This window comes from Gopherus flavomarginatus, chromosome 1 (assembly GCF_025201925.1).
Source record: "Gopherus flavomarginatus isolate rGopFla2 chromosome 1, rGopFla2.mat.asm, whole genome shotgun sequence".
NCBI classification, from domain to species: Eukaryota; Metazoa; Chordata; order Testudines; family Testudinidae; genus Gopherus; species Gopherus flavomarginatus.
In genome coordinates this window covers 257,180,016-257,206,478 of record NC_066617.1, presented here as the reverse complement: position 1 = coordinate 257,206,478, position 26,463 = coordinate 257,180,016, and the positions used below count along the sequence as shown (strand labels likewise).

Here is a 26,463-nt window from a genome sequence, read left to right as displayed (position 1 = left end):
GCAGGCCAGCTGGAGATGGGAGTCAACACCTTGATAGTGAATAAAAGAGAATAGTAGGGTGGGGATAGGTCAGGAAGGGCCTGGAAAGTGAAGAAAGCAGCTTATGTTTGATACAATAGAAAAGGAGGAACCTCTGGAAGGATTCAAAGAGAGGGGTCAAAGCAATGGGCTAGGAAAACGACTGTTGCAGCAGCATTCTGAATGGATATCACTGGGGCAGCAGTGCATTTGTCAAGGCCAGAGAAGATGATGTTACTGAAATCAAGATGTGAGATGATGAGAGCCTGGATGAGAATTTTAGCTGTGTGGCTGGGTAGAGACAGACCAGAGGATCTGTGAAGCCAAAATGTGTTATCTCCACTACCTGAGCTAAAGCAGAAGTTCTGTTCCTGTATGGGCCAGCGACAGGAGGGCAATAGTCACACACCTAACCATTCCATTTCATCGCGCATAAACATCAGGCAAGGGGCACATGGATCAGATAGGGCTGCCAACTTTCTACTCACATAAAGCCGAACACCCTTGCCCTGCCCCTCCTCCGAGATCCCACGCCCCCCCCCCAGGGCCGGTGCAACCATTTAGGCGACCAGGGCACTAGGATTTGGGGGGCACCATTTTCTTCGGCAGTGACCACGGTGGCCAGATCTTTGGCTGCCTCGGTCGCCGCCAGCATTTAGGTGGAGGAAGCTGGGGCAGGGGAGTGTGGGGAGGGCCGCCTGCAGCAAGTAAGGGTGGAAGGGCGGCACGCAGGGGAACTCCCCTCCCCAGCTCAGCCCTGCCCCGCCTCCTCTCCGAGCATGCCATGGCCGCTTCACTTCTCCTGCCTCCCAGGCTTGCAGCGCCTAAGACGCAAGGAGGGCACCTCAGGGCAGAGGGGAGGAGCTGCCACGGGGGGGGGCACCTCAGGGAGGGGAGTGCAAGGTGGAAGTTTCACCTAGGGCGCAAAACATCCTTGCACCAGCCCTAACCCAACCTGCTCTCACTCCATCCCCCTTCCTTCTGTCGCCCGCTCACCCCACCCTCACTCACTCACTCACTCGCTCACTTTCACCAGGTTGGCTTGGGGGTTGAGGTGTGGGAAGGGGTGAGAGCCGCAGCTGAAGGTGCGGGCTGGGACAAGAAATGAGGAGTTCAGGGTGCGGGAGGGGACTCCGGGCTGAGGAACTGGATTGGGATGTGAGAGGGGGTGAGGGCTCCAGTGTGGGTGTAGGCTCTGGGTTGGGGTCAGGGATAAGGAGTTTGGGGTGCAGGAGAGGGCTCCAGGCTGTGGGGTGGAGCCGAGGTGTTCAGAATACGGGAGGCGGCTCCAGGCTGAGGCAGGGGGTTGGGGTGTGGGAGGAGGTCCAGACTCTGGGCTGGGGATGCAGGTTCCAGGTTGGGGCCAGAAATGAGGGGTTCAGATACAAGCATGATACATTTATACAAATAGGATCAACATATTCAGTAGATTAAAAGCTTTGTAATGATACCTTACAAGAGACCTTTCACATGAAGCATATTCCAGTTACATTATATTCACACTCATTAGTATATTTTTATAAAATCATATAGAATGAAACATTACAGACGAGTTGGGGGTACAGGAGCAACCAGGGTCTCTTTTCGACTGGGTGTTCTGGTAAAGAACATGGACACCTGGCAATCCTAGTATCAGAAACCATTCTATATGCAGAAAGCTAGCCCCATCTCTAGAGTGCAGCGGTACTCCCTTTTGCCCTGACCTTTGCTTCTAAAATTCTTTTTTTTAAATCTCTCCTTCCTCCAGAAGCCCGGCTATTGTCATGAGGGATCCCTAGATGCATAGGCGCTGAGTTTTATTTTTCCCCAGGAGTGCTCTACCGCAGCTTTGCCCCTAGGCTTTTCCCCTTCCCTTGAGGCCACTTCTTCCCATCCCTGCTCCAACCCCTCCTGCTGCTATGGTGTCAGAGATTGGAGAAGGGGTAGCACAGAGAGTGCCCCAGCTGGAAACAGGCTAGCTTGGCTCAAGCCTCACTCACTTTCCCCTCTGCTGGCAGGCAGGGCTTACACAGTGGGTGTTACTGCTTGCCTTGCAGGGACCGCTCTCCTTGTGAGAAAGGATGAAATAACCCAGGAGTTTAGGCTGCCCAGCATGCTCTTTCCCAAGCCAAAACAAAATCCACCACAACGTCTTACCTGTGATGTCACACACATGCCTTTTCTGATTTGTCCCAAACTTCCAGAACTATTCTATTATAAATAAAAATCATTCTCATGACATTTCCTGTTGAAGCTGTTCAGTTCTGTCAACACAGGACAAAGTCAGATATATAACAAGACACCTCTGCAACCTTGCTTACACTGAGACTTAGGTCATTAACCTCGTTTATACAGTGCTTAGCATCGCTGCAATACAAATTAATAAATTAAAATAAATAATAAATTGAAGGACAACAGTAAGGGAGAGGACGTACCATTTACTTCTGGGTTCCCTGCCTCATCATTTAAGTCTAATCTGTTGCACAGAACATGAGGCTTTGACAGCGCCTTCTGTATATTTTCATGAGAGCAAATGGTGGCACAGGACATACAAACTGACACTGGGTTAATCCAGTTGTCAAGTGATTTCAAAAGTAAATAAAAACCATGAATTTGGATGGAATTCCTTTTATTAGACAGAGTAAAAATAAAATGGGTGAACTTTCAAGAATCTCATGCTTACTGACAGGCAAACTGGAGGAAAGTTAAATTCCCAAATAGGTACCAACCTTTTCTTTTTGTTAATTTGTTAAATTTAGTCCTTCTCTTGTCTTGCTAACTTCAACACCAATACCTAAAAATTTACTTTTTGAGTTAAGGCTGGGTTAAAGCAACATTTATTTATGGTGCAACTAATTAGTTCTTTAGCCTGAAAAAAAATAATTTCACTTAAATTATTTTTTGTTTGAAAATAGCTTTCAGCACAAGTCTGTACTCTTGAACCTTCTTGCCTCTTGTGTGTTGCACAGACAGTGCTCTAAAGTTCTAGAAACATCCATAATCTGAAGCAGTTCGCATCTGGGGGGAAGCAGTTTGTGCGCTTCACCAGAGCATTGAGCTATTGCTCCTTGTTTGATAAAAGGTATAAGCCTAGGCAACCTATTGTAACTCTTGGTGGGTGGCAGGATGTGCATCTATGCAGCATACTAGCTTCTGAGGACCTAGGTAAGTAATTCACTTTTTCTCTGGCTAAATTTTGCTATATTGATTTCCACTCTTCGAGTTTATAGAGCTAGTAGAGAAATGCCTGGGCACAAAAAGGAAAGCTCAATAAGTGAAACTAATTAAGGCACAATTTACAGCAACAGTAATAAAAGCCAAATAGCAAAATGTCCACGTAAAAAAATAAAAATCTTGTAGGTTTTTATTTTTAACTGAGTACTATTCAAATTAAGTATTTGTTGCTCTTGATGCAGATTCCTTCAAGCATTGGTTCAAAGTGGACAGTTGTGAGATAGTTAAAAATAAATGCACACTCTTGAATTGCTGGAACAATCTTCAGAACCTGGCTGTCCAAGGTGATCAATGGCTGAGACAAAGGCCCCCTACAATGCAACTCCTCTAGGGAAGAGACCAGAATAATGATTACGTGTTCTAGATCTAGCTCAAAACCCCATGAAGTTGGGTACATTGCTGAATGGAAAATGGCACATACAAATATGATAGGCTTTGGGATCCTAAGACATATCACCCCAAAACCAGTGAAGTTGCTGAAAAGACTGAAGTGTTTCAAAACCTATTTTAATGGCAAAAGCTAACAGTAAATAAAATACTTTTAGGGGTCCCTTCAGCAAGTACAGAACCAAAAGGGATAGATGTTTGGCCTCAGGTATCTTTTCCACTCCAAATATTGTAGGAGTATATGAACCTCAATTTTCTCTCGTAAGAAATTCCCTCAGCCACCATGGCAGGCCTTTGAGCCTATGCTGCCCCTCTCACTGGAATCCAGAGATCAGAAGCCTAGTGAGTTCTCTGAATATTGATTCCAGATGAAGAAATTTTCACTGGTCTATCACCACATTCCCTGCAAAACTATAAATTCACTAGCTGTGATCCGAGGAAGGAATTCAGTGGACAAAACTGTACCTGAGTCTGCCTAGGCTTCCTGTGCATTAGCATCTGATCTAAGCAGTGCCAATACCTTATTAGTGACAGCTAATATAATATGGAATTGCAAAATACAGCAGTTGGAAAGGAGATTAAGTATGGCACCTTGTTTTCCCTTAGAGTCACATTAGTTTCAGATGTAAACTTTTTAAATAAGTGTTATGACTTCTTATTTTGCTTGTAGGCGTTGGTAGAAATTTACAATACCACAGATTGTACTAACACATTAAGGTGGGGATTCTTTTGTGGAATAGCCATTGTGCTGAGTGGGTGTCATCTTGTTTGCTCTTTACATTACATTTATATAATATGAAGGAACGACTGGCACAGTGGGGCTCAGATATCTGTATTTACTAACTACATATAACATGCAAGCCCCACACATACACATGTTGAGGCTTTGGAAGGATTCTGACACAAAAGATAGTGAAAGCCACTAGAGGGCTCACAAACTACTTAAAGGGATATTACCCAAATCCTAACATTACAGTCGGTTTCGCTGCTTTGTTATGGACTGTGTTTATAATAGATTTCTAGGGTGCCAAGAGTTTGTAATATGTGTCTTTTTACTGTGCAAATCAAAATAAATAAAATAAAGAAAAGAGATCAGTTACAAGTACATAGTTAAGAATGACAATCTGCATTAAGAACAGGTTGTTATGCGTCATTCCAAGAGCTGAGGGAATAATGTTTCAGTCGTACTGGTCTCAACTGTAGTGATACAGGTTTTTTTTTTTTAGCAACATTGTAAAAATAAAACAAAAAATTGGCACCCAGCATGTACATTTATATAAGCCAAAGATAGACAAAACAGGGAAGACAATGCACAGATAAGATGGAAATGTTCCATAAACCTGCAATAATCAGGCAAAACAAGGGACAATCTGATTTCTTCCTACTGCATCCCACTGTATTTGGATTTTTAGTCTGTTTCTCCTTTGATTGCAAATATTCCAGTTTTTGATGATTGGCATCTTTGCCCTAATGTTATTTAACTGATTTATTTTTGTCTGAGAGTCATTATTAAAAGAACCTGTTACCTTAAATCAAAGGGGTTTTATCCTTGCATTGTTTCATACTCTGTGGAGACAAGCAGGAGTACTGATTCCCACAAAAACCCCCTCTTGCTGTCAGCAATGCACCTTCAGCATGTTTTAATAAGAATGAAAGGCATAGCAACTATTCCTTCGCAATGCACTCCCATGGTAACCTGTTTTTAGAAGTATGCTGATGGAATATTTCATAGAAAGAGAAAAACAAAGAAAATTTTTTCAGCCTCAAAGAAAAACGAGCAATGTAGCCAGACAAAAGTAAAATAAAAATCTGACATAAGAAATGAGAGAGAAAGGGCAAAATTCACTTCTGGTATAAAGGGATGTAACTCCCTTAAGTCAATGAAATTACAGTTACTTACACCAGGGCTTATGGATTTTAATAAAAGAAGTTTCTCTCAATGGGCTCATTTTCTACCTTTCAAAACCTTTATTTTTTATTAACATTAAAAAACATTAGCAAGGCTTGGCTGAAGCATTTTATCTTTATCTTTTTGGATGCTCTCCGGAGAGAGACTGCTTTCCACTTGGACTTTCCTTCAAAGGCCATAAGCAAACTGGGTGATTTCTGGAAGAGTTTGTTCTTAGGGTATTTCAAAGTTACTAATTAAAGCTCTTTTTATATCTAGCATGTTAAAAGGCTTTGAGGAAAAGAACAGAAGATAGATGATTAGCTAAGGTGAAATCCAGGTTCCACTACTTTAGACAGAAACTCAAAGGATGGGATGCATCATTACTTTTCAAGGAGCCAAGAGGTGGTGGCTTCTCATCTGCTGTTGTTGTGTCTCAATTATCTCACTCTCCTCTTTGAGGGAGCAGTGACAGCTAATATAATATGGAATTGCAAAATACAGCAGTTGGAAAGGAGATTAAGTATGGCACCTTGTTTTCCCTTAGAGTCACATTAGTTTCAGATGTAAACTTTTTAAATAAGTGTTATGACTTCTTATTTTGCTTGTAGGCATTGGTAGGGTCAAAAAAAATCATGGACAAATTGATGTTGAGGGCCCTAACTTGTCATCTCTGTGATACAGGTGGAGAGGGGAACAAAACAGATAGGAAGGAGAGATTAAATGCAGTACAGAAATGTAGTGGAATTCATTTTTTGTGGAAAAGGCCAATATACTTATCACACCTAAAAATACACACACATTTTCTCAATATTATGTAATTGCTATGGCTGCCATGTACAGAGATACTGCACAGTTTGGAAATGGGCCTGGTGCTGATCTACTCAGTTGAATCACAGAAACATAGAAATGTTGGACTGGAAGGTGTCATATAGAAGAGAAGATGGTCCACAAGAAAATTTCACTATTAGGATGTGATCCACATCAGGAAAATGTTTCCGAATCCCTGATTTAAAGCATTCACATGCTAGTCTATGAGAGAAGATTTTGTTTTCATGAAGAGCTAAGTGGTTCTTTGGATCTGCCATGACTGGATGCTAAGTACTAAAAGTAACTGAACACAGCATTTTATTTATTTATTTTTAATAGAAACAAAAATATATTCTACAAATAAACTAACTACAGGGATTTCAGTAAAGTAACTTGGTGTGCAGTCCAAGACAAAGGCTGGCACAAAGACAGGAACCATGGATGGTTGCGGGAGCAGTGTTTTATGACCATGGTTGGAACATTGGCTAATGCATATGTGCAGCCCTGAATAGGTTAAACTGCTTTACAGTGGATTAAAGATCAAGAAGCAAATCACAAAACAATTAAAAGTGGGTCTCTGCAAAGGTAATTTCATAAGGGAAATCATTGTTTTCTCAAACAAATGCTATATTTTGTAATGAATGTGCTGTCTTATTTGGCTGCATTTTCTTCAATGTATTCTTCTGATCTGAACTTCTTTCAAATATTTACTCATAAGATTTTTTTCTCTGCGTTGTGTGTGTTCACAGCATACTCTGGATCTATATTGTGGAGCCCTGAATACCCTCAACACTCCAAATGGTAACCTTCATTTCTATTATCCTTTTGACTACAGATAATTGGACAAGATACCAGTTACTCTTGCAATGTGTTGATTTACAATATGGTATAGCTATGTTACAGTTATTGCAATAAGGAACATAATTATACAGCTCAGTCGCTGATTCATGGGGTTCTTTTATCAGAGCCACCACTTCTTTGGAGTTTAAATCTAGCATTGCTGCTGCTGTCAGAATTTCTGCTTAACAACTCTAGCTTTGAGTTTTGTACTTCTTGACTGTGCTGTTGGGACCTGCCCTTCCAATTACTGGGTGTCCCTCTTGTCTCAATTTTTCATTACTGCAGGTTTAAATCTATGAGGACATGCTGTGTTCCTCCGTCGCCTCAATCTTACACATGCCAGCACAGATCTAACACCCTCATGCCAATATAACAGATAAAAAGACAGTACTGTGAAGCCACAATGCTTAAAGGAGAAGGAGCTAATACACAGGTAGCAAGACTCAGTGGCAGGGCAAAAGACTATTTTGCAGTCTGATAATTTTTGAACTAGGAGACTTCAAATGGGATTATGGTTACATTTCAGGTTTATTTGAATCTGGAATATCTATTTGGAACAATGGCAATATGAAAAAAAAATCAACTATTTTGAGCCGCAGGCAGCGGAAACAATTTCAAAACTCATAATTTATGGCATTAAGGGCTTCGCTATTGAGAAATGTTATACTGCTTACAATATGAATGACATTGCCAAATTGTTTACTCAAACACAAGCAAAACTTAAACTAATCACAACAAATAATAAAAAGTTAAGGAAAATCAGGACGGTAAATAAATTTGTACTGCTTATGCGAGTTACGTGTTAACTACTATAACCAACTTATTTAGGAACACTGAAAAAGGATAATTGCCTGAACTTATTGAAGATGAATGGTTAGCTAACTGATATTGCCCTCAATATATAACAAAAACTATGGCGAACTGGCACTATGTTGAATCATATAGACAAATTCCCTTTTAGTATCATTCATACTTTGGAATTAGTGACACCATATCCTTTGAGGCACGTCATTCAAAACAATCTTGCTTCGTGTCCAGTTCCATGTACATTTCTTTTATAGTATCACTACCAGTATTTCCTCACACAACAATATTTGACAAATTGGTTACTGTCCATTCAGTAGGTTATCTGGAAGTCAGCACCTACATGAAACAACTGGATCTATGTCAACTACTGGTGTATCATGCAGCAATGCAAATCTGAAGAGCATCAATCACAGTTTGTTGTGCCAGTGATGTTTTGGACACAATCAAGAAAGGGAATGAGGGAGAGGTAAGAGAAGGATGAGAGCTGGGCTAAGCCCATTGTACCAGTCAATTATAACAAACTGACTGGATCTTACACATTGAGCAGAGAGAATCACTAAGCATTAGCTTCCAACAAGCAGCCAATTTTTCAACAACATCTACTATACATCCTCATTTTAATATTATTGTTCTTGTTAGATGTGGAATGTGATTTTTATGCTTTACTGAAAATTCATCTTTGTTGGAGTTAATAATCAGACACAGCACTAATTATCTTTGTTTTGTCTCAAGTAATTAACTAAGAAATTTGGAGGAGGACTAATTTCTGGGGGACAACACATTAATGCTACACACAATGGGTCTGATTTTGTACCCAGTACGTAAATGAAGAGTAATTCCACTGAAGTCAATAGAGTTGCACCAGTATAAGGCTGCAATCAGAATCAGGCCCATATATTAGTATGAAGCTACTAGTGCTTATAAAGCAGACATGTTGCAGCAGAGCATACTACAGGCAAGTCACTCAAGTATGTGATGCACAGCAGCTTTCTGCACCACATGATGCCTTTGATCAGTTGAGGAGGAGGAAAACTGATGCAAACTGGTATTTTGAAATGAAAACTACCTAAGAAAAGTGCTAGAGACAGAGCTAGACTTCTCCAAGGGAAACCTCAAGTACAACTGAAGTATGGAACACATTTAACCAAAATATGGTTGCAGGTTGTATGCAGGCAATACTGAGGGATAATGATCTCAAGACAACATGCAAGTATGGAATATTTTCAAATTAAGAGCCAGACTGTTGCCAGCCCCTGACTAGCATATGGCCCTCCTCACTTGTGATACCCGTGCATAAGTTAGTATTGTCTGTAATCTTTATGCTCCTGTGGGCACAGTGACTGCTGGATAGCTCTGTTAAGCGCCCCAAAGGTGACTGGCCTGGCTGGTTTTCCACAGGAGCACTGGGACCAGATCCTCACCTAGCAGAAATCACTGTAATGGCATTGAAATCAACAGAGCTGTTCTGAATTACATCAGCTAAGGATCGGGCCTGAGAGGGTAGCAAAGGGTCATGCTACCAGAGCTCTCACTAGAGCAGGGAACATCTGTAGTGTCCCCCGTGAAGGGCTATGCTTTCAAACACAGCTGACCCTAACTTCAATTGTTTCTATCTTGCTTTCTTATTACAAACAGGGCCCCAAATAGTTTGCAGAGAATATAAACAGGGAACGTCATGGAAAATGGAATGCAGAGAGATGGATAGCGCAGTTATCAGCACCTTCTTCTTCTAAGGTGACTGAAAATTGGGCTGCATAGTAAATTTTGTATTGTGATTACCCTCTCCTACTTTCCATATGTATTACTGAGATTAAACCAAAACCTCTTGACTGGAAGCCATTGACAATTCACAGGCGTACATCCTGTCAGCTGGGTTAAATTAAATTGACCAGGATAAGAGTAAATTCATTGGGCGGCTTATATCAAAACACCATAAACAGTTTCTCTTCGCAGCCATTCCAAAATAGTTTGTCTTCTTTTCAGGAACTCCAAGGTTATTCTGACCTGCTGTGTGTTTAAATAAACAAGAAAAACGACAGAAAGCATGCACAAACAATTGTGAGCTTACCTCAACATACAGGATAGGGAAAATTCCAATTTTATCTCCCAGCATTCCTTCTGCCCAGTTATCATCTACTCGTCTGATAACAGTCAAAATTTCATCCTAAATTCAGAGAAATAAAACCACACACACAATAGAAAGTTAGATTTTATATGGAAAGAGGAAAATGCTTTATGATAACCTTAGATTCATTATCTAATAAATATGTAAGATTTCTTCAGCCTGTAACTGCCTGCATGCTGTACAATGATTGGCATGAAAAAGTCAGCATTTGCCAGTAATGTTATTACTATCTATATCACAATAGCAACTAGAAGACCCAACTAAGATAATTGTGCCAGGCACTGCACAACCCCTCTATGCTTTGAGCCCAAAAGTGTAAATTCCATCTCAAAGAGACATAACTGTGCTAACTCTGATCAAGCTAGTGCACTTGTAACTGAGTGTAGCAATGACCGTGCAAGCAGTGGGAGAAGCTAGCTCCTTTGAGTCCATCCCTAGCATCTCAGATAAGTATGTACTAGGGGCAACTCATGCCACCCCTGCTACACTCCAATTTTTTGTGTGCTAACTGAGTCAGAGCTAGCACAGGTATGTTTCCTCTAGCTGGGATCTACATCTCCAGCTTCAAGTGTAGACATACTCATAGTGAGAGGTAGTCTTTGTTCCAGAGCTTACAGTCTAAACAGACAAGATAGACAAAGGGTGGACAGAGGCAGAGACATTAAGTGACTTGCCCAAAGGCATGCAAGATGTTAGATGGGATCTGAGTTACTACAGAGAATTCTTTCCTGGGTGCTGGCTGGAGAGTCTTGCCCACATGCTTAGGGTTTAACTGATCGCCATATTTGGGTTCGGGAAGGAATTTTCCTCCAGGGCAGATTGGCAGAGGCCCTGGAGGTTTTTCGCCTTCCTCTGCAGCATGGGGCACGGATCACTTGCTGGAGGATTCTCTGCAGCTTGAGGTCTTTAAACCACAATTTTAGGACTTCAGTAACTCAGACATAGGTTAGGGGTTTGTTATGGAAGTGGATGGGTGAGATTCTGTGGCCTGCATTGTGCTGGAGGTCAGACTAGATGATCATAATGGTCCCTTCTGACCTTGAAGTCTGTGAGGAAGTTGGCAGCAGAACAAGGATCAGAACTTAGGTTTTCTGACTTTCAGTCCAATGTTGTACTTGTTGAATCATACTGCTCTCTTGTAGGCATTAAAAAAAAACACAAAAAAACAAAAAAAAACAAAAACAAAAAAGAAAACAGTTTTACCCTACATTTTGAACAGGAAATATCTCTAGTAATGGTGTGGTTATCAGTGGTAATTCACTTTGTAACAGCGACTGCCACGTGTAGTTGCATCTATGTTTCACTGCCAAATGCTTATACTGGCCCAAATCTTCATAGGTGGCCATGGAGCACACAGCACAACTCAGCTGGTCCAAGATGGAGGATGTGTAAATATGGCATAAAGCCTTATTTGCATACACATCATCCATCGTGGACCAGCGTCCTCCACACCAATCCCCCAAAATGTATTAAAACAGTCTGCAGATTGTTCCTCAAGCCCCATCAGCCCCAACGGGCTGATACAGCAGGTGTGGATCAACAGTCGTGACTACACCTCTGTTACAGAGCGTACCTGGCCCTCCTGGCTCCTGCCTGTGCTAGGCTCCAATAAAGTCACTCAGAGACCCTCAGGTTCTGAAACGGCTTTTATTTACAAGAATGTGCTCCTACCACCTTCTCACTATACAGTGTGCACAGCTCTGGGTTCCTTGTGTCTGAACCCAAGAGGGAAGGGCTTACTACTTGCTTACTCCCTCACTCTTCTCCTCTGTCTCACCTCCCTCACTTCTTTTATAGCCCTGGGCTAATTGGGCTGGCAGCTGGCTCTCATTCCCCAATTGGGGCAGGTTCTTTCCAGCCAGCTCCACTTTATTCACTTAAATGGGGCTGGCATGGCAGGGGGCTGATCCTGCAGTCCTCCTGCTCAGCACCCAGTCACACACTTCCCCTCCGCCTCTAACCACCAGGTTTGCCCATCCCCATCCTCTTCTCCCCATGTCAGGCGGGGTCCTCCAGAGGAGCCCTCCACTATCTTTCCCATGACCCACCGGGTCCTCCTTGAGGGGTTCTGCAATCCCCCACCTGCAGAAGCCATATTGTGTGGGTGTTGGGTGGCCCCATATCTCTGCTGCCATCCTGACGTCCTCACACCAGTCACACCCCCATGTGTATCCCCCTTCCCTGCCTTTGCCCCCACCAGGGGTTTAGGGTCAATCACAGTGCACCCCTGAACCTCACATTCCTCAGATCCATCAAGCAAGTCCTGACCCTGGTTTTCTGGGGGTCCCCAGGAAGGGAGTTCTATCGGGCCTTTTGGCTCCCCAACAGGCCCTGGGGTGCATACATCTTCCTGCCTTTGTTCCTCCAGTCCTTCCTAGCCCAGCCCCTGTTGTCTAGGGTTATTGACCTGAGTGACCCTCTCCCCCGTGCTTGGAGGGTGTCCCTTCTTTTCCATCTTGGGTTTCCTCCTCCAACTTCCCTTCCCTCTTGGGGAGGGGTCCCAGCTGGTTCCCACTGCCCTGGGGTACGGCAGGCCCTCTACTACCCCTACCTGCAGCCAGCGGAACCGGCCCGGCCCTCAAGGGGCAGCTGGGCCATTGGGCACTGCCTCTTATCCCCCTGGACTCACTCCACACTCAGTTTGGCTCTGGGAATCACTCACTCAGGCTTTACTAGCCCCTCCGTAAGGGGGAGCAGGCTGAGGCTGTTTCCACTAGACCTCATTGGGGTCTCCTCCCCACCATCAGGGGAATGATGGACACCCGCCTCCCTTTCCCTGGCCCTCTCATGTTGGTCCACCCACAGAACTGGGTGAAACCACATTCCATGTCCAGACAGTCCCCCTTTTTATGTCTGGGTTGCCTGCACTGTCAGCAGGTGATTGTCTTAGTCCCCATGGGAGCTCCCTGGCTGGTCTCCCATTTCTTCTCGGGACCCTTCCTGGTCAGGGGTTCCCTCTTCTCCCGATGTCCTCCTCTTTATAGGGGTGTCCCCTCTTCCTGGGGAAGTCTGCCTCTGCATACTCCTCTGTTAATTTCACTGCTCCCTCTACCATATATGGTTGATGCCTTCGCACCCAAACCCTTATGTTCTTGGGGAGGCCATGTAAAAACTGCTCTAAGACAAGCATGTCCATAATCTCCCCCATTGTCTGGGCATCAGGCCTCAGCCATCGAGTGGACCAGTCCATTAATTTCTGGGCAAACCCACTGTCTACTTTGTTGCCTGGAACCGCTGGAAGTAATTTTCGGTGGATAGACCCACCCAATCTAGGACAGCTGCCTTCACTGCATTATAGCTTCTGGCCTGCTTAGGGCCATGTAGGCTGCTTGGGCTTCACCAGCCAGGTAGGGAGTGAGCCGCAGGGCCCAGGTTACCTGTCCCATCCTGCTCCCATGGCTACTCACTCAAATGTGTCCAGGAAGGCATGGGGATTATCCGCGGGCCCCATTTTACAAAGTCGCAGGCCCAGCCCCTGAATACTGTCCCCCACCGTGGGACTCACCATTCTCTGGAGGAGCGGCTGCTGTACACTGGCCGGCTCTTTTATAAAGTCCTGCAGGCTCCTCTGCTGCTCAGCCTGCTAGCTAAGCAAGGCCTCCCTCTCCAGCTGGTGGGCCTGCTGAAAAGTTTGCATGGCCTTTTGCACCTCTTCCTGCTGTTTCAACAGCCATTGCAGAGTCTCCTCCATCTCTGGGCTGCCAAACTCTTGCTCTGGCATAGGGTCCCAGACAAGCCTCCCTGTGTAGCAGAGAAGAGCTGGCCCTCCTGGCTCCCACCTCTACTAGGCTCCAATATAGTCACTCAGACCCTCAGGTTCTGAAACCACTGGTGTTTTATTTAGAGGTTTGTGCTCCCACCACCTTCTCACTATACAGCATGCACAGCTCTGGGTTCCTTGTGTCTGAACCTGGGGGAGGCTTTCTCCCTACCTGCACTCCCTCACTCTTCTCCATCCCACACTTCTGCTTCCTTCGTCCCATCCTGTTATATAGCCCTGGGCTAATTGGGCTGGCAGCTGGCTCTCATTCGCCAATTAGGACAGGTTCTTTCCAGCCAGTTCCACTTTATTCACTTAAATGGGGTTGGCATGGCAGGGGGCTGATTCTGCAGCCCTTCTGCTCAGCACCCTGTCACAATCTCCTATTTCAACTGCAGGAAAGGGAATAGCATAGGAGCCACTATGTTGGCTCAATGCCACTGGAGAATCACTCTAAACCAGTTTTCAGGTCATTTTCAGTGTAAACTGGCCCTAGTGCAGGTGTTCCATTTCAAAATAAAAATCAATTTCCAAAACAGAAGTTATAATTTCCCAACATAGCACACGATATGATTAACAGACCAATTGGACACATTTATATAATGAAATGACAATACACCAAAAAAAAGAACAAAAAAAAGCAAAGTACAGTTGAAGGTGCTGACAGGCTAGATTGCACTAGGGACTCATTAGAGATGCACACTGAATTTCTGATTTTTGTAAATTAGTAGTTGAATGATAAACAATAAGCAAACAATAAAAAGCAAGAATAATGCAGTACAAAATGTACTTTGTTCAAACTTTTTGTCAATGGTAGTTTAGTTTTACTTATGTATAGTAGTAAATGTACTGTTGTATGGTATATTTTATTAAAATAATGAAATCTTGTTATTATGAGATTTCATTTCAGTGCACTTCTATTAAATCTAGGTTGAAGGGTATGGAAAGACCGCCAACTCTTTTGCACATATTGTACAGATGACATTTAGAAAACTGTTGATTAGCAAGTTCCTGCTCTATTCAGCATTTCCAGGTGCAGACAAAAATAGAAAACATGTTCATGATTAGAAAAGCTCTCGCTACTTAACTAGAACTCTGAGCTATCTCAGCTTGAGCCACTGAATTCACTGACTGAATTGCATGATCATTTTTTGGTAATGGGTTCACTATAACAACTTGAGATCTGAGCCGGCACCTGTTGTCAATGGAGAGTCCTCCAGAAAGGCACGTGGCAGTAGTCCTAAAGTGTGAAATGCCATGAGGCCATTAAATGTTTCTGTGACAGGCAGCTGAAGGAAGAACAGGGAGGACTGATTTGGAAGACTTCTGAAAATAAAGTTCACCATTTGATCATTCTCTTCTTGCATCAAACCTTTCTCATCCATTCCTGCGAAGGAATTCAGTGATTTCCCCAAACGCTACTCATGGGCTTTCCCTGAAAAGATTGGACACAGGGTACTGGCATTTCTTGGACTACTTTTCCATTTATGAACATTTTGGGAATGGAGGGTGCAGGTGTCCAGCAATGTTGCATACATCCATATAAGCGGCACAGCTCTCTTGGTCAATGAATTTATAAGCTAATAGCTATCCCAGTGGTGTTCTTGCACATTTTTCTCAAATTACAGAAAATACCTCCTAGGTTGTTTGGCAATGGGTTCCACTTGACCGAAGATTATCACAGTTTGCAGCTTTGGGGCATGTACACGTGTACAGAAACAACTCAAATAAGTTAAATAATTCCCTTGATCTGTTCACCTAACAACCCATAAGCAGAAAGATAGTGAAAACAGTCAGAGGCTACGTCCAGACTACCCGCCGTATCGGCGGGTTAAAATCGATTGCTCGGGGATCGATATATCGCGTCTCATCTAGACGCGATATATCGATCCCCGAGCACGCTTATATCAATTCCGGAACTCCATCAACCCCAACGGAGTTCCGGAATCGACAGGGAGAGCCACGAACATCGATCTCGCGTGGTGTGGACAGGTGAGTAATCTGATCTTAGATATTCGACTTCAGCTACGTTATTCATGTAGCTGAAGTTGCGTATCTAAGATCTATTTCCCCCCCGTAGTGTGGACCAGCCCAGAGATTGTGTTCTTCAGCTGTTTGTTTCAGCTGGAGGGATGCAAGAAGAGTTCATGCTTCTAATGTTCTAAAGAAACAGATACTATTCCATTACATAGCCTTTTCTGAAATGACCATTGCTGATTTTTGTAGAGAATTGCCAATAATAAGTCTCTGCCAAAAGGAAAGTAATTTCTATATAACTTCTACAAAAGCCTGAACATTGTGTATGTAGAATTGTGATGGGTGTACTCCCCACACTGGCCCTGCAAGAGAAGAATTGAGCCAACTGGGCCCAATCATCCAGTTAGGCTCCAATCTAGGAGAATTAAGCCTGGAAGAAAGCCCTAATTAGGGGAATCTCACCTATATGGGAACAGGCGGGGCTTATAAGACAGGAAATTGAAAGCAGAAGAGGCAGCAAGGCAGAAGCGTGGAGTCCCCCTCTCTGAGATGGGGGAAAAGAAGCCCTGTAGGAAGGGGTCCAGAGGTGTGTAGAGCAGTAAGGTGGTAGAGATGCAGACCTTAACTATTCACTACAGGGCCCTGGCCTGGAACCCGGAATAGATGGTGGATGTGGGTTCCCCTGCCAACCATTGCAGAGTGGGACTGTTTGGGGTCAGTGAACAGGAAGACAGAGTCACTGTGGGAGTGACAGGGTCAAGGTAGTGGGTGTGAGTACTGCCTGATACCACGTGGACATTAGACACTTTGAAACACACCCTCTCCCCTGCCCCCGAAAGGGGAACCCACTTAGTGACATGGCTGGAGGGTTGAGTCACATAGAGGGTGCTGCAGTTCCTGGAGCGAGAGAGGGGCTGCAGGCTGAAAGTGGTGGAGTGTAATTACTGGTGAACATCGATCTGGTGAGCTATTCCCCAGAGTGACCAGGACAAGGTGCCATCCTAGCAGTGAGTAGAGCACCCCATCAAAGAATCTATAGATCAGGAAGGTAAAATCAGGCAACTAAAAGAAAAGATTGTTTCAAGATCCTGCCATAAATACTCTTACATTTTAAATTATATTTGATTCCTGCTACAAAGACTTTTGATAAAACCTAAATTGTGATGACTTTAAGTATCAGAGGGTAGCCGTGTTAGTCTGGATCTGTAAAAGCAGCAAAGAATCCTGTGGCACCTTATAGACTAACAGACGTTTTGGAGCATGAGCTTTCGTGGGTGAATACCCACTTCCTCAGATGCATGTAATGGAAATATCCAGGGGCAGGTATATATATGTGTGCTAGCAAGCAAGCTAGAGATAACGAGGTCAGTTCAATCAGGGAGGATGAGGCCCTGTTCTAGCAGTTGAGGTGTGAAAACCAAGAGAGGAGAAACTGGTTCTATAATTGGCAAGCCATTCACAGTCTTTGTTCAATCCTGAGCTGATGGTGTCAAATTTGCAGATGAACTGAAGCTCAGCAGTTTCTCTTTGAAGTCTGGTCCTGAAGTTTTTTTGCTGCAGGATGGCCACCTTAAGGTCTGCTATAGTGTGGCCAGGGAGGTTGAAGTGCTCTCCTACAGGTTTTTGTATATTGCCATTCCTAATGTCTGATTTGTGTCCATTTATCCTTTTCCGTAGAGATTGTCCAGTTTGGCCGATGTACATAGCAGAGGGGCATTGCTGGCATATGATGGCATATATTACATTGGTGGATGTGCAGGTGAATGAACCAGTGATGGTGTGGCTGATCTGGTTAGGTCCTGTGATGGTGTCGCTGGTGTAGATATGTGGGCAGAGTTGGCATCGAGGTTTGTTGCATGGATTGGTTCCTGAGCTAGAGTTATTATGGTGTGGTGTGCAGTTACTGGTGAGAATATGTTTCAGGTTGGCAGGTTGTCTGTGGGCAAGGATTGGCCTGACACCCAAGGCCTGTGAAAGTGTGGGATCATTATCCAGGATGGGTTGTAGATCCTTGATGATGCGTTGGAGGGGTTTTAGCTGGGGGCTGTATGTGATGGCCAGTGGAGTCCTGTTGGTTTCTCTCTTGGGTTTGTCTTGCAGTAGGAGGCTTCTGGGTACACGTCTGGCTCTGTTGATCTGTTTCCTTATTTCCTCGTGCGGGTATTGTAGTTTTGAGAATGCTTGGCGGAGATCTTGTAGGTGTTGGTCTCTGTCTGAGGGGTTAGAGTAGATGCGGTTGTACCTCAGTGCTTGGCTGTAGACAATGGATCGTGTGATGTGCCCGGAATGGAAGCTGGAGGCATGAAGGTAGGCATAGCGGTCGGTGGGTTTTCGATATAGGGTGGTGTTAATGTGACCATCGCTTATTTGCACCGTGGTGTCAAGAAAGTGGACCTCCAGGCTGAGGTTGATGGTGGGGTGGAAGCTGTTGAAATCATGGTGGAATTTTTCCAGAGTCTCCTTCCCATGGGTCCAGATGATGAAGATGTCATCAATGTAGCGTAGATAGAGAAGGGGTGTGAGTGGACGAGAGCTGAGGAAGCGTTGTTCCAGGTCGGCCATGAAGATATTGGCATATTGTGGGGCCATGCGGGTGCCCATAGCAGTGCCACTGATCTGGAGATATATATTGTCATCAAATTTGAAATAGTTGTGTGTAAGTATAAAGGCACAGAGCTCAGCAGCCAGTTGTGCTGTGGCATCATCAGGGATAGTGTTCCTGACAGCTTGTATTCCATCTGTGTGTGGGATGTTTGTGTAGAGAGCCTCTACATCCATGGTGGCTAGGATGGTGTTTTCTGGGAGGTCACCAATGCATTGTAGTTTCCTCAGGAAATCAGTGGTGTCACGGAGATAGCTGGGAGTGCTGGTGGCATAGGGTCTGAGTAGAGAGTCCATATATCCAGATAGTCCTTCAGTGAGAGTGCCAATGCCCGAGATGATGGGGCGTCCAGGATTTCCGGGTTTGTGGATCTTGGGCAGTAGATAGAATAACCCTGGTCGGGGCTCTAGGGGTATGTTGATTTCTTCTGGTGTTAGTGTAGGGAGTGTCCTGAGTAGATGCTGTAGTTTCTTAGTGTATTCCTCAGTGGGATCTGAGGGAAGTGGCCTGTAGAATTTGGTATTGGAGAGTTGTCTGGCTGCCTCCTTTTGATAGTCAGACCTGTTCATGATGACAACGGCACCTCCTTTATCAGCCTCTTTGATGATAATGTCAGGGTGGTTTCTGAGGCTGTGGATGGCATTGCGTTCTGCACGACTTAGGTTGTGAGGCAAGCGATGTTGTTGTTCCACGATTTCTGCCTGTGCACGCCGGCGGAAGCATTCAATGTATAGGTCCAGGCTGTCATTTCGACCCTCAGGAGGAGTCCATGTGGAGTTCTTTTTCTTGTGCTGTTGGTGGGAGGGCACCTGCGTATCAGTGCACTGTTCAGTGTTGTCCTGGAAGTATTCTTTGAGTCGGAGACGGCGAAAGTAGGCTTCCAGATCGCCACAGAACTGTATCATGTTGGTGGAGGTGGCAGGGCAGAAAGAGAGTCCCCGAGATAGGACAGACTTTTCTTCTGGGCTGAGTGTGTAGTTGGATAGATTGACGATATTGCTGGGTGGGTTAGGGGTACCACTGTTGTGGCCCCATGTGGCAGGTAGGAGTTTAGACAGCTTACAGTCCTTTTTCCTTTGAAGAGAGGTGAAGTGAGTAATGTAGATCTCCTGTCTTATTCTAGTGAAGTCCGTTTGTATAGAAGTTTGGTTATTAATGAGAGTCTCCAGGTTGGAGAGCTCTTTTTTGATGTTTTCCTGTTTGCTGTATATATGTGATGACTTTATACTTCCAAGGAGATTTGTATACCTTAATGGCCAAATTTTCAAAGACTGACTGATGCCTAAATTGAGTTTGCACTGCAGCTGCCAGATCTGTGCGTGTTTGAGCAAATGAGGTAATTGCACATGTTGGGATCCAACGGCACTCATACTGCCCATTTTTGTAGGAAAGCATGGTGCAGCCTTTGAAAATCAGCTCATAGCATTTCCTTGAGCATGTTATTGAGAAATTCCATAGATCGCAACAAATCCTAAAGTGTCAGTTAAAGTTCTTTATTTACAGAAAGTTTCATGGCATTTGACAGCTAGCAGCATTCTTCTTATGTCTTGAACAGGCAAAGATTTCAATGTCTAATATTTTGCTGCCTTAAATTAGTTGTATTACGGTGCTACCCACTGACACCTAGAAAGGTTCCCAACAGGACCATGAACAGCAAAAAGTCTGCAGCTCTCTTGTGAGTGCCATTCAATCTCCTGCACTCTACTATTATACATGTACTAAATTGATTTCCAGGCAGCACAAATGAATACAAGTCTAAAAATTGTTATTTCAAACGCTGACTGAATCTACTGTAATTTCCACAGTGACATCATATGGCCTTTCTTTTCTTTTTTTTTTTCCTTTTCTTTTTTTGGTTTGTTTTGTTTCTTGTCAGCTAAATGCCTCCGTATTAGTCACTACCTGACAGCCTTGTCCACAGCATTGTAAGACCTACAATCTCATTTCATAAACTTTGTCAGAATGAAAATCAAATATAAATCATTTTAAACCAATTTGGCTTGCTGAAAAATCAACCCCTTTGTGAGAAAATAGCACAAAATTGTGTCTTCAATGACAATCACAATTTGTGGCCTGATATTTAATAGAGTCATTTAATGCACCAATACAAAGCAGATCCATTTGCTGTTCCATGGAGATAACTCTACTGGAGTTAGACAACTGGAAAGATTTCAGTGATGACAGAATGGCACAATGTACTACTCTGCTGTGCCTACCATCTACACTTGCCAGCTGGCAAGGAAGTCCCACTAGCAGCATACTACAGTGACTGCACCACAGAAATGGAAACTTGAATTGAAATGTTAAGGGGCTGGGCTGTCACTCTGTAACAATGAACTGGCACCGAAAGTGCTAGCTCTTGGTAAGATTGCCACAGAAATTTTTAAACACTGCTGTGGGCTGGGAGTGAGCACCTAGGAAGATGAAAGAAATAATGAAAGTGATCACTGTGATTTTTAAAAAAACAACAACACCCCACTACAACAGAACACAGGAAATGGCTTTTATCTTTATAGTTTTAAAATATATTTGCCCCTGGGGCACTTTCTTAAAGTGGCATGGTAACATACAGAGCATGAGCCAGCACAGGAATGAAACTTTGGACTAAATTCTGATCTCAGTGTAAATCTGAAGTAACTCTCCTAAAGTAAGTGGATGACTCCAGGTTTACACTAGTGTAACTGAAATCGAAATCTGGTTCCTTGTTGGGTGTGTTGCTTGTAGCACAAAGCCTAGCCCTGATGTGACTGTGTATGGGGGTGGAGGGGAAGTAGGTTAAATGAAAACAGTACTAGACTGGATCTTGAAATACTGTGCAAGAAACAATGAAATAGACGTGGTGCAATTCTGTGGGCTAGATTTTGATCTCACACTGGTATAAATAAGCTGCAACTCTTTTGAACTCCATGGACTTAAACTGGTATAAAACTAGTATGAGGTTGGCACCGGGTCCTATGAAGACCTACGCAACTGCTTCTGCGTAAATCGCTAATAGAATCCTTCCACAAGCATCTCAATACGCAATGGGTCTGTTGGCTGGTCCAGCATGTTCCTTTCTCTGTGCTCAGTTAACTCTGCTGACCCCTTCAGAAAAGGGGGTTGGGTCTTGTAGGTGGCTAGAAGAGAGTAGTCCATGCACTCAGGGAATGACAGAATTGGTCATTACGTTTGGTCATTATGCAGTAAGCCCAATAGGGAAGGTCAGGTTCATTGTCTCTTCCCACCTTTTACACCCATGCCATGGTAGGTATAATTTGGCCCAGACATAAAACATTATTAAAATTGATTTATTCCTGTCCTTTTAATTGTAGGGTAGTCTGGAGAGTTGGTTCTGGGGAGGTCACAGGGGACATCAAGGTTCCCACTCTAACAGTGGGGTTACTAACAAAAATCAGAGATGAACATACATTCATTTCATTGTATTTAATATTTAGAGTAGGAGGGAGAAGTGGGCATTGTAAATTTGGGAGGGGACAGTGAGAAGGAAACCAAATACTCCCACTTTGTTCTCCTTAGCTGCCTCAACAGACTTTATGACTGTGCCACCACAAACAGGAAAGAAGAAAAACAGCATCTGGTTTCTGTCGCTTAAGATATTGACAGTGTCATGAAGTTCAACGAAAGAATAATAACATGCAGTGATATGGAAAAGACCTGTATTTGGTTTGCCTAAAGGCTTGTGTACACTACTGCTAAAGTCGACGTAACGTCCGCTGCTCAAGGATGTGAAAAAACCGCCCCTCTAAACAATGTAAGTTCCATCTACTTAAAGCGGTGTCTACACCCTGCTATGCCGATGGGAGATACTCTCTTACTCACATAGCTTCTGCCTCACGTTGAGGTGGAGTAATGACATCGATGGAAGAGTGCTCTCCTGTTGATATAGCATGTCTTCACCAGACGCATTACCTTGGCACAGCTGCATCGATGCAGCAGTGCCAGTGTAACATGGCAGTGAAGACAAGCCCTAAATCCACTTCCCTGCCAATACAGGATTATTCCTCCTTTTACATTTACTAGAGAAACCTAACTCTAAACATCTCATTTTAGAGTTAGGTTTCTCTAGTAAATGGCAGTTTAAATGAGTCTGATGGTTACAAACATCTTTTTTGTCAGAAACATGGGGTCTGACTCTGATCCTGTTTACACTAGTTATGCGCTGGTGTAACTCCACTGACTTAAGCAGAAAGATAGCCATATAAATGAGGTCGGAATCAGATCCAGGATCTCCAGAACACAAACAGAGAACCACAAATGGTGAAATGAAGAACAAGGCTGAGATTTCCTGACTGACAAATCATATCTATGGACTGTTGTTGTAGCCATGTTGGTCCCAGGATATTAGAGAGACAAGGAGGGGTGAGGTAATATCTTTTATTGGCCCAACTTCTCACCCACTTTGTCTATCTCTAATATCCTGGGAATGACACGGCTACAACAACACTGCAGCATACAACAATGGAAGATACTGAATTTTGCCACCTGAAATGGAAACTCCACAGCATGAAAAAGGAAGCAAAATTTAACAGTCACATTTACTTCCTGAGCAAATACAAGAAAGGAAACATCATCCCCAAAGGTCTTGCCATCTATAACCCTCTGACCACTACATACAACTCCAAATGTCAGAAGTTGGACCAATAAAAGACGTTACCTCACCCACCTTGTCCTCTAAAATCCTACCTATGGCAAGGCAGTGCTCATGCCATCGAAGAGAGGAGAGCCACGTAGGCTCTAAAAACAGACTAAACAGGAAGCTTCATCAGCAAGGTGAAAGCTAAAATTAGCATCGAAAAAGCTGATGAAATAAAGACAAGAGCGAAGTCCTGAGATGAAAAACAGATTATTCATTGTCAGAGAGAACAACAGACAAGACATAAAAATAATTACAAGGTGAAGAATCTAAAGGATACAACAGTGATAGAAAGGAACCTCCTTTAGGCAAAACAAAGCAGCTACAGGTAAAGACTAAAAGAATTTAGGGAGATGGCAACATGATACAAGGTGATTGAGAACGCAGTTATAAACTTATTCGGGAGGAAAAAATTGCATGTGTAAATGACAATGGACACTCAAGATTGTGAAGGCGTATTACAAGGGGCGAGGACCTGTTCATTTATCTGAGAAGATTTTCCAAGGAGCATTAAAGCTGTCATCAAGAGATCAGGTTTTATAGAGCATCAAGTATACAGAACGGAACAAGGAACTAAAAGATCCTTAGTGCTTTAGTAGAAGAGGCAATGACCATTTGTCAAGCTAATAAAGTTACCTAAATTAAGTGAGCAATTTAGGGTTTTTAAATTGTTTTATATTATTTTAAAATTAGCATTTAATAGTATTTCTACAATCATAATACAGTATCACAATTAATATAATATAAAATTGGTGATTGGTGTCAAAACTGGCAAATGCTTTGGCAATTGGTATATTATAAAACTATAATACATGAAAAAATGTAATATAAAATAAATTTAAAAATACAATATCAAATATAATACAAAATAAAGTGACAAATATAAAAGATGTCTCAAACTGAAAAACAAACGTTTCATTCCAATAAGGATCTTAAACAGTTCATTTCAATTTTTTTCAAAACAAAATTTAGTTGAACTGGACACGTTCCCACAGAATATTTCCCTTTACAGTAACTCCTCACTTAAAGTCGTCCCAGTTGACATTGTTTCATTATTAGGTTGCTGATCTATTAGAGAACACACTCGTTTAAAGTCGCACAATGTTCCATTATAAGGTTGTTTGGTTCACCCTGCTCTGCCTGTCTGGCATTTCAGCCGGGGAGTGAGTAAGCCTCCAACCCTGCTCCCCAGCAGGAATGCTGGTCGGGCAGAATGGGGCAAGCTCCCACACCCTGACCCTGCTCCCCAGCAGTAGTGCCGGGTGGGCGGAGCCGGACAAGCCACCACTCCCCAACCCCGCTACGCCCCTGCCTCAACCAAGCTTCACAATCAGCATTGGTGATTACAGTATTAAATTGTTTGTTTAAAATTATTTAAAACTTATACTGTATATGTATATAATGTCTTTTGTCTGGTGAAAATTTTTCCCCTGGAACCTAACCTCCCCTATTTACATTAATTCTTATGGGGAAATTGGATTTGCTTAACATTGTTTCGCTTAAAGTAGCATTTTTCAGGAACATTCCTACAACGTTAAGTGAGGAGTTACGGTAATTGAAATGACATTTTCTGATGGAAAAATGTTTTATTAGAATTTTTTGACCAGCTCCAGTTGTAGATTTTGCCTTTTTTTAAAAAACCCCACACTTCTCACATGTGTAATATCAGTGCTCTATCCTGTGGATAGAAGATGAGTCAGCAGCTTTCCAATAGGCTTGGCGCAAATGTTATTCCAAAATGAGGGCGTGACTTCTAAGGGCTTTCCATAGGCTGCTAAGGATATGTCTATATTGCAATTAGACATGATGGCTGGCCTGTTCCAGCTGGCTCAAGCTCGTGGGGCCCAGGCTAAGGGACAGTTTAATTACAGTGTAGATGTTCAGGCTGGGGCTGCAGCCCACGATCTGGAACCTCCCAACTCACAGAGCCCTTGAGCCCGATCTCCAGCCCAAGTCTGAACGTCTATCAAGCAATTAAACAGCCCTTTAACCCCAGTCAACTGGCCTGGGTCAGCCACAGACTTTTAATTGCAGTGTAGACATACCCATTGTGCCCTCAACTCCTGCAGACCTCCTTTGGTGGTAGTTAAGAGGGTGGGCAGCATCTTACCTGAGTGAGCTCTGCCTCAGCAGGAAGGAGCATTTAGAAGTCAGAAGTTGATGGCCCTGAGTATCTACCATGATTGGGCTCCCAATTAGTTTGGAAATTGACCTCTCCTTCCAATGTATCTGAGCTCAAGGCCCTTAACTATCATGCACGAGAACGTCACTGGTCAAAAAAAGAAAGGAAAGGTCCATTTTGCTCCTGAACCTAGATCTGCCAAAATTACAGCATTTTAGCAAACTACTGTACATGAGGAAATGCAGGTTTATTAAAACTACTGTATCCATTTGAAATGAAATCTCTTAAAATTCCATCTTAAATAAAAAGATGTTTTAAGTTATCAAGTGCTGGTACATTGCAGAGTATTTTACTCATAATGGAGCAGACTGCCAGATGCAGCAAAACAAACACATCTTGAACTATACCCACTGATAGTGAATAAGGAAATGAGAAACTGCTTTTTACTTTACCTTGGTGAAGGTTAAACAGTCCTTGTCTTGGTCTTTATCCTTTATTTCAAAATCGTAAAGTGCTTTGCCCTGAGGCGGAGCTTGTGGAAGGGGCTTGATACACTGAATGTAGCTGGCTGGAAAGAAGCCATGGTTTCCATTGAGCTCTCCATGATACCAATTCTCATCCACCTTTCGTCGTAGTATGATAATGTCCCCTTTGGTAAACTTGAGGTCACCAGGTTCTTTTCCCTCATAGGTGTAGAGAGCTTTACCATAGGGCAGTTGAGAAATACTCTAAAAAAACACAACAGACAATAATTTTAAATGAACTTATAATATGAACCAACTCTTCCTTAAATTTTCCAACTACTAGTAGCTAAATGATTATCAGCAACAGATCTACCATGGTGACTCCAATTTATTGCAATACAATATAGTCTAAATTTCATGCAAAAATCAACGTTAGTACAATATTAAAGTTGACAAATGAAACACTTATATGTCAGGAAATGGCAGAGTTAAGGTGAAAGTTCACTATAACGCTGATGCATTTTACTAAGGCTGCAAACTATTTAATTATATGATTAATTATATTTGCTAATTCATACACTATATAATACATAAATTGGAATTTCTTATAAAAGTATACATGCAATAAGATAAATACTGTATATAGAGTCTTCAGGCTTGGCTTGATTTTTAAATCAAAATGAGATCTACAAAACAAACTAAGTTTGAAGGAAATTGGTTCAGTAGCTTACAAGTTATGGATTTAAAGATATTAAATTGAAACTTTTTGACTTAGTTTGTTAGAACAAGTCCAAATGAATTGTAATAGCATTTGTGT

General features: G+C 43.0%; 1 protein-coding gene across 1 annotated transcript in view; it reads right to left on the bottom strand.

Annotated features, from left to right (window-relative positions):
- The window catches only part of SH3RF3 (SH3 domain containing ring finger 3), a 413,174-nt gene that overhangs the window by 111,259 nt on the left and 275,452 nt on the right, over positions 1-26,463 (bottom strand). The window contains exons 2-3 of the mRNA XM_050921775.1: positions 25,635-25,910; positions 10,032-10,127 (exon numbers count right to left, since the gene is read on the bottom strand). Of these exons, the coding sequence (XP_050777732.1) occupies positions 10,032-10,127; positions 25,635-25,910 (372 nt within the window). The remainder of the gene's footprint in view (positions 1-10,031; positions 10,128-25,634; positions 25,911-26,463) is intronic.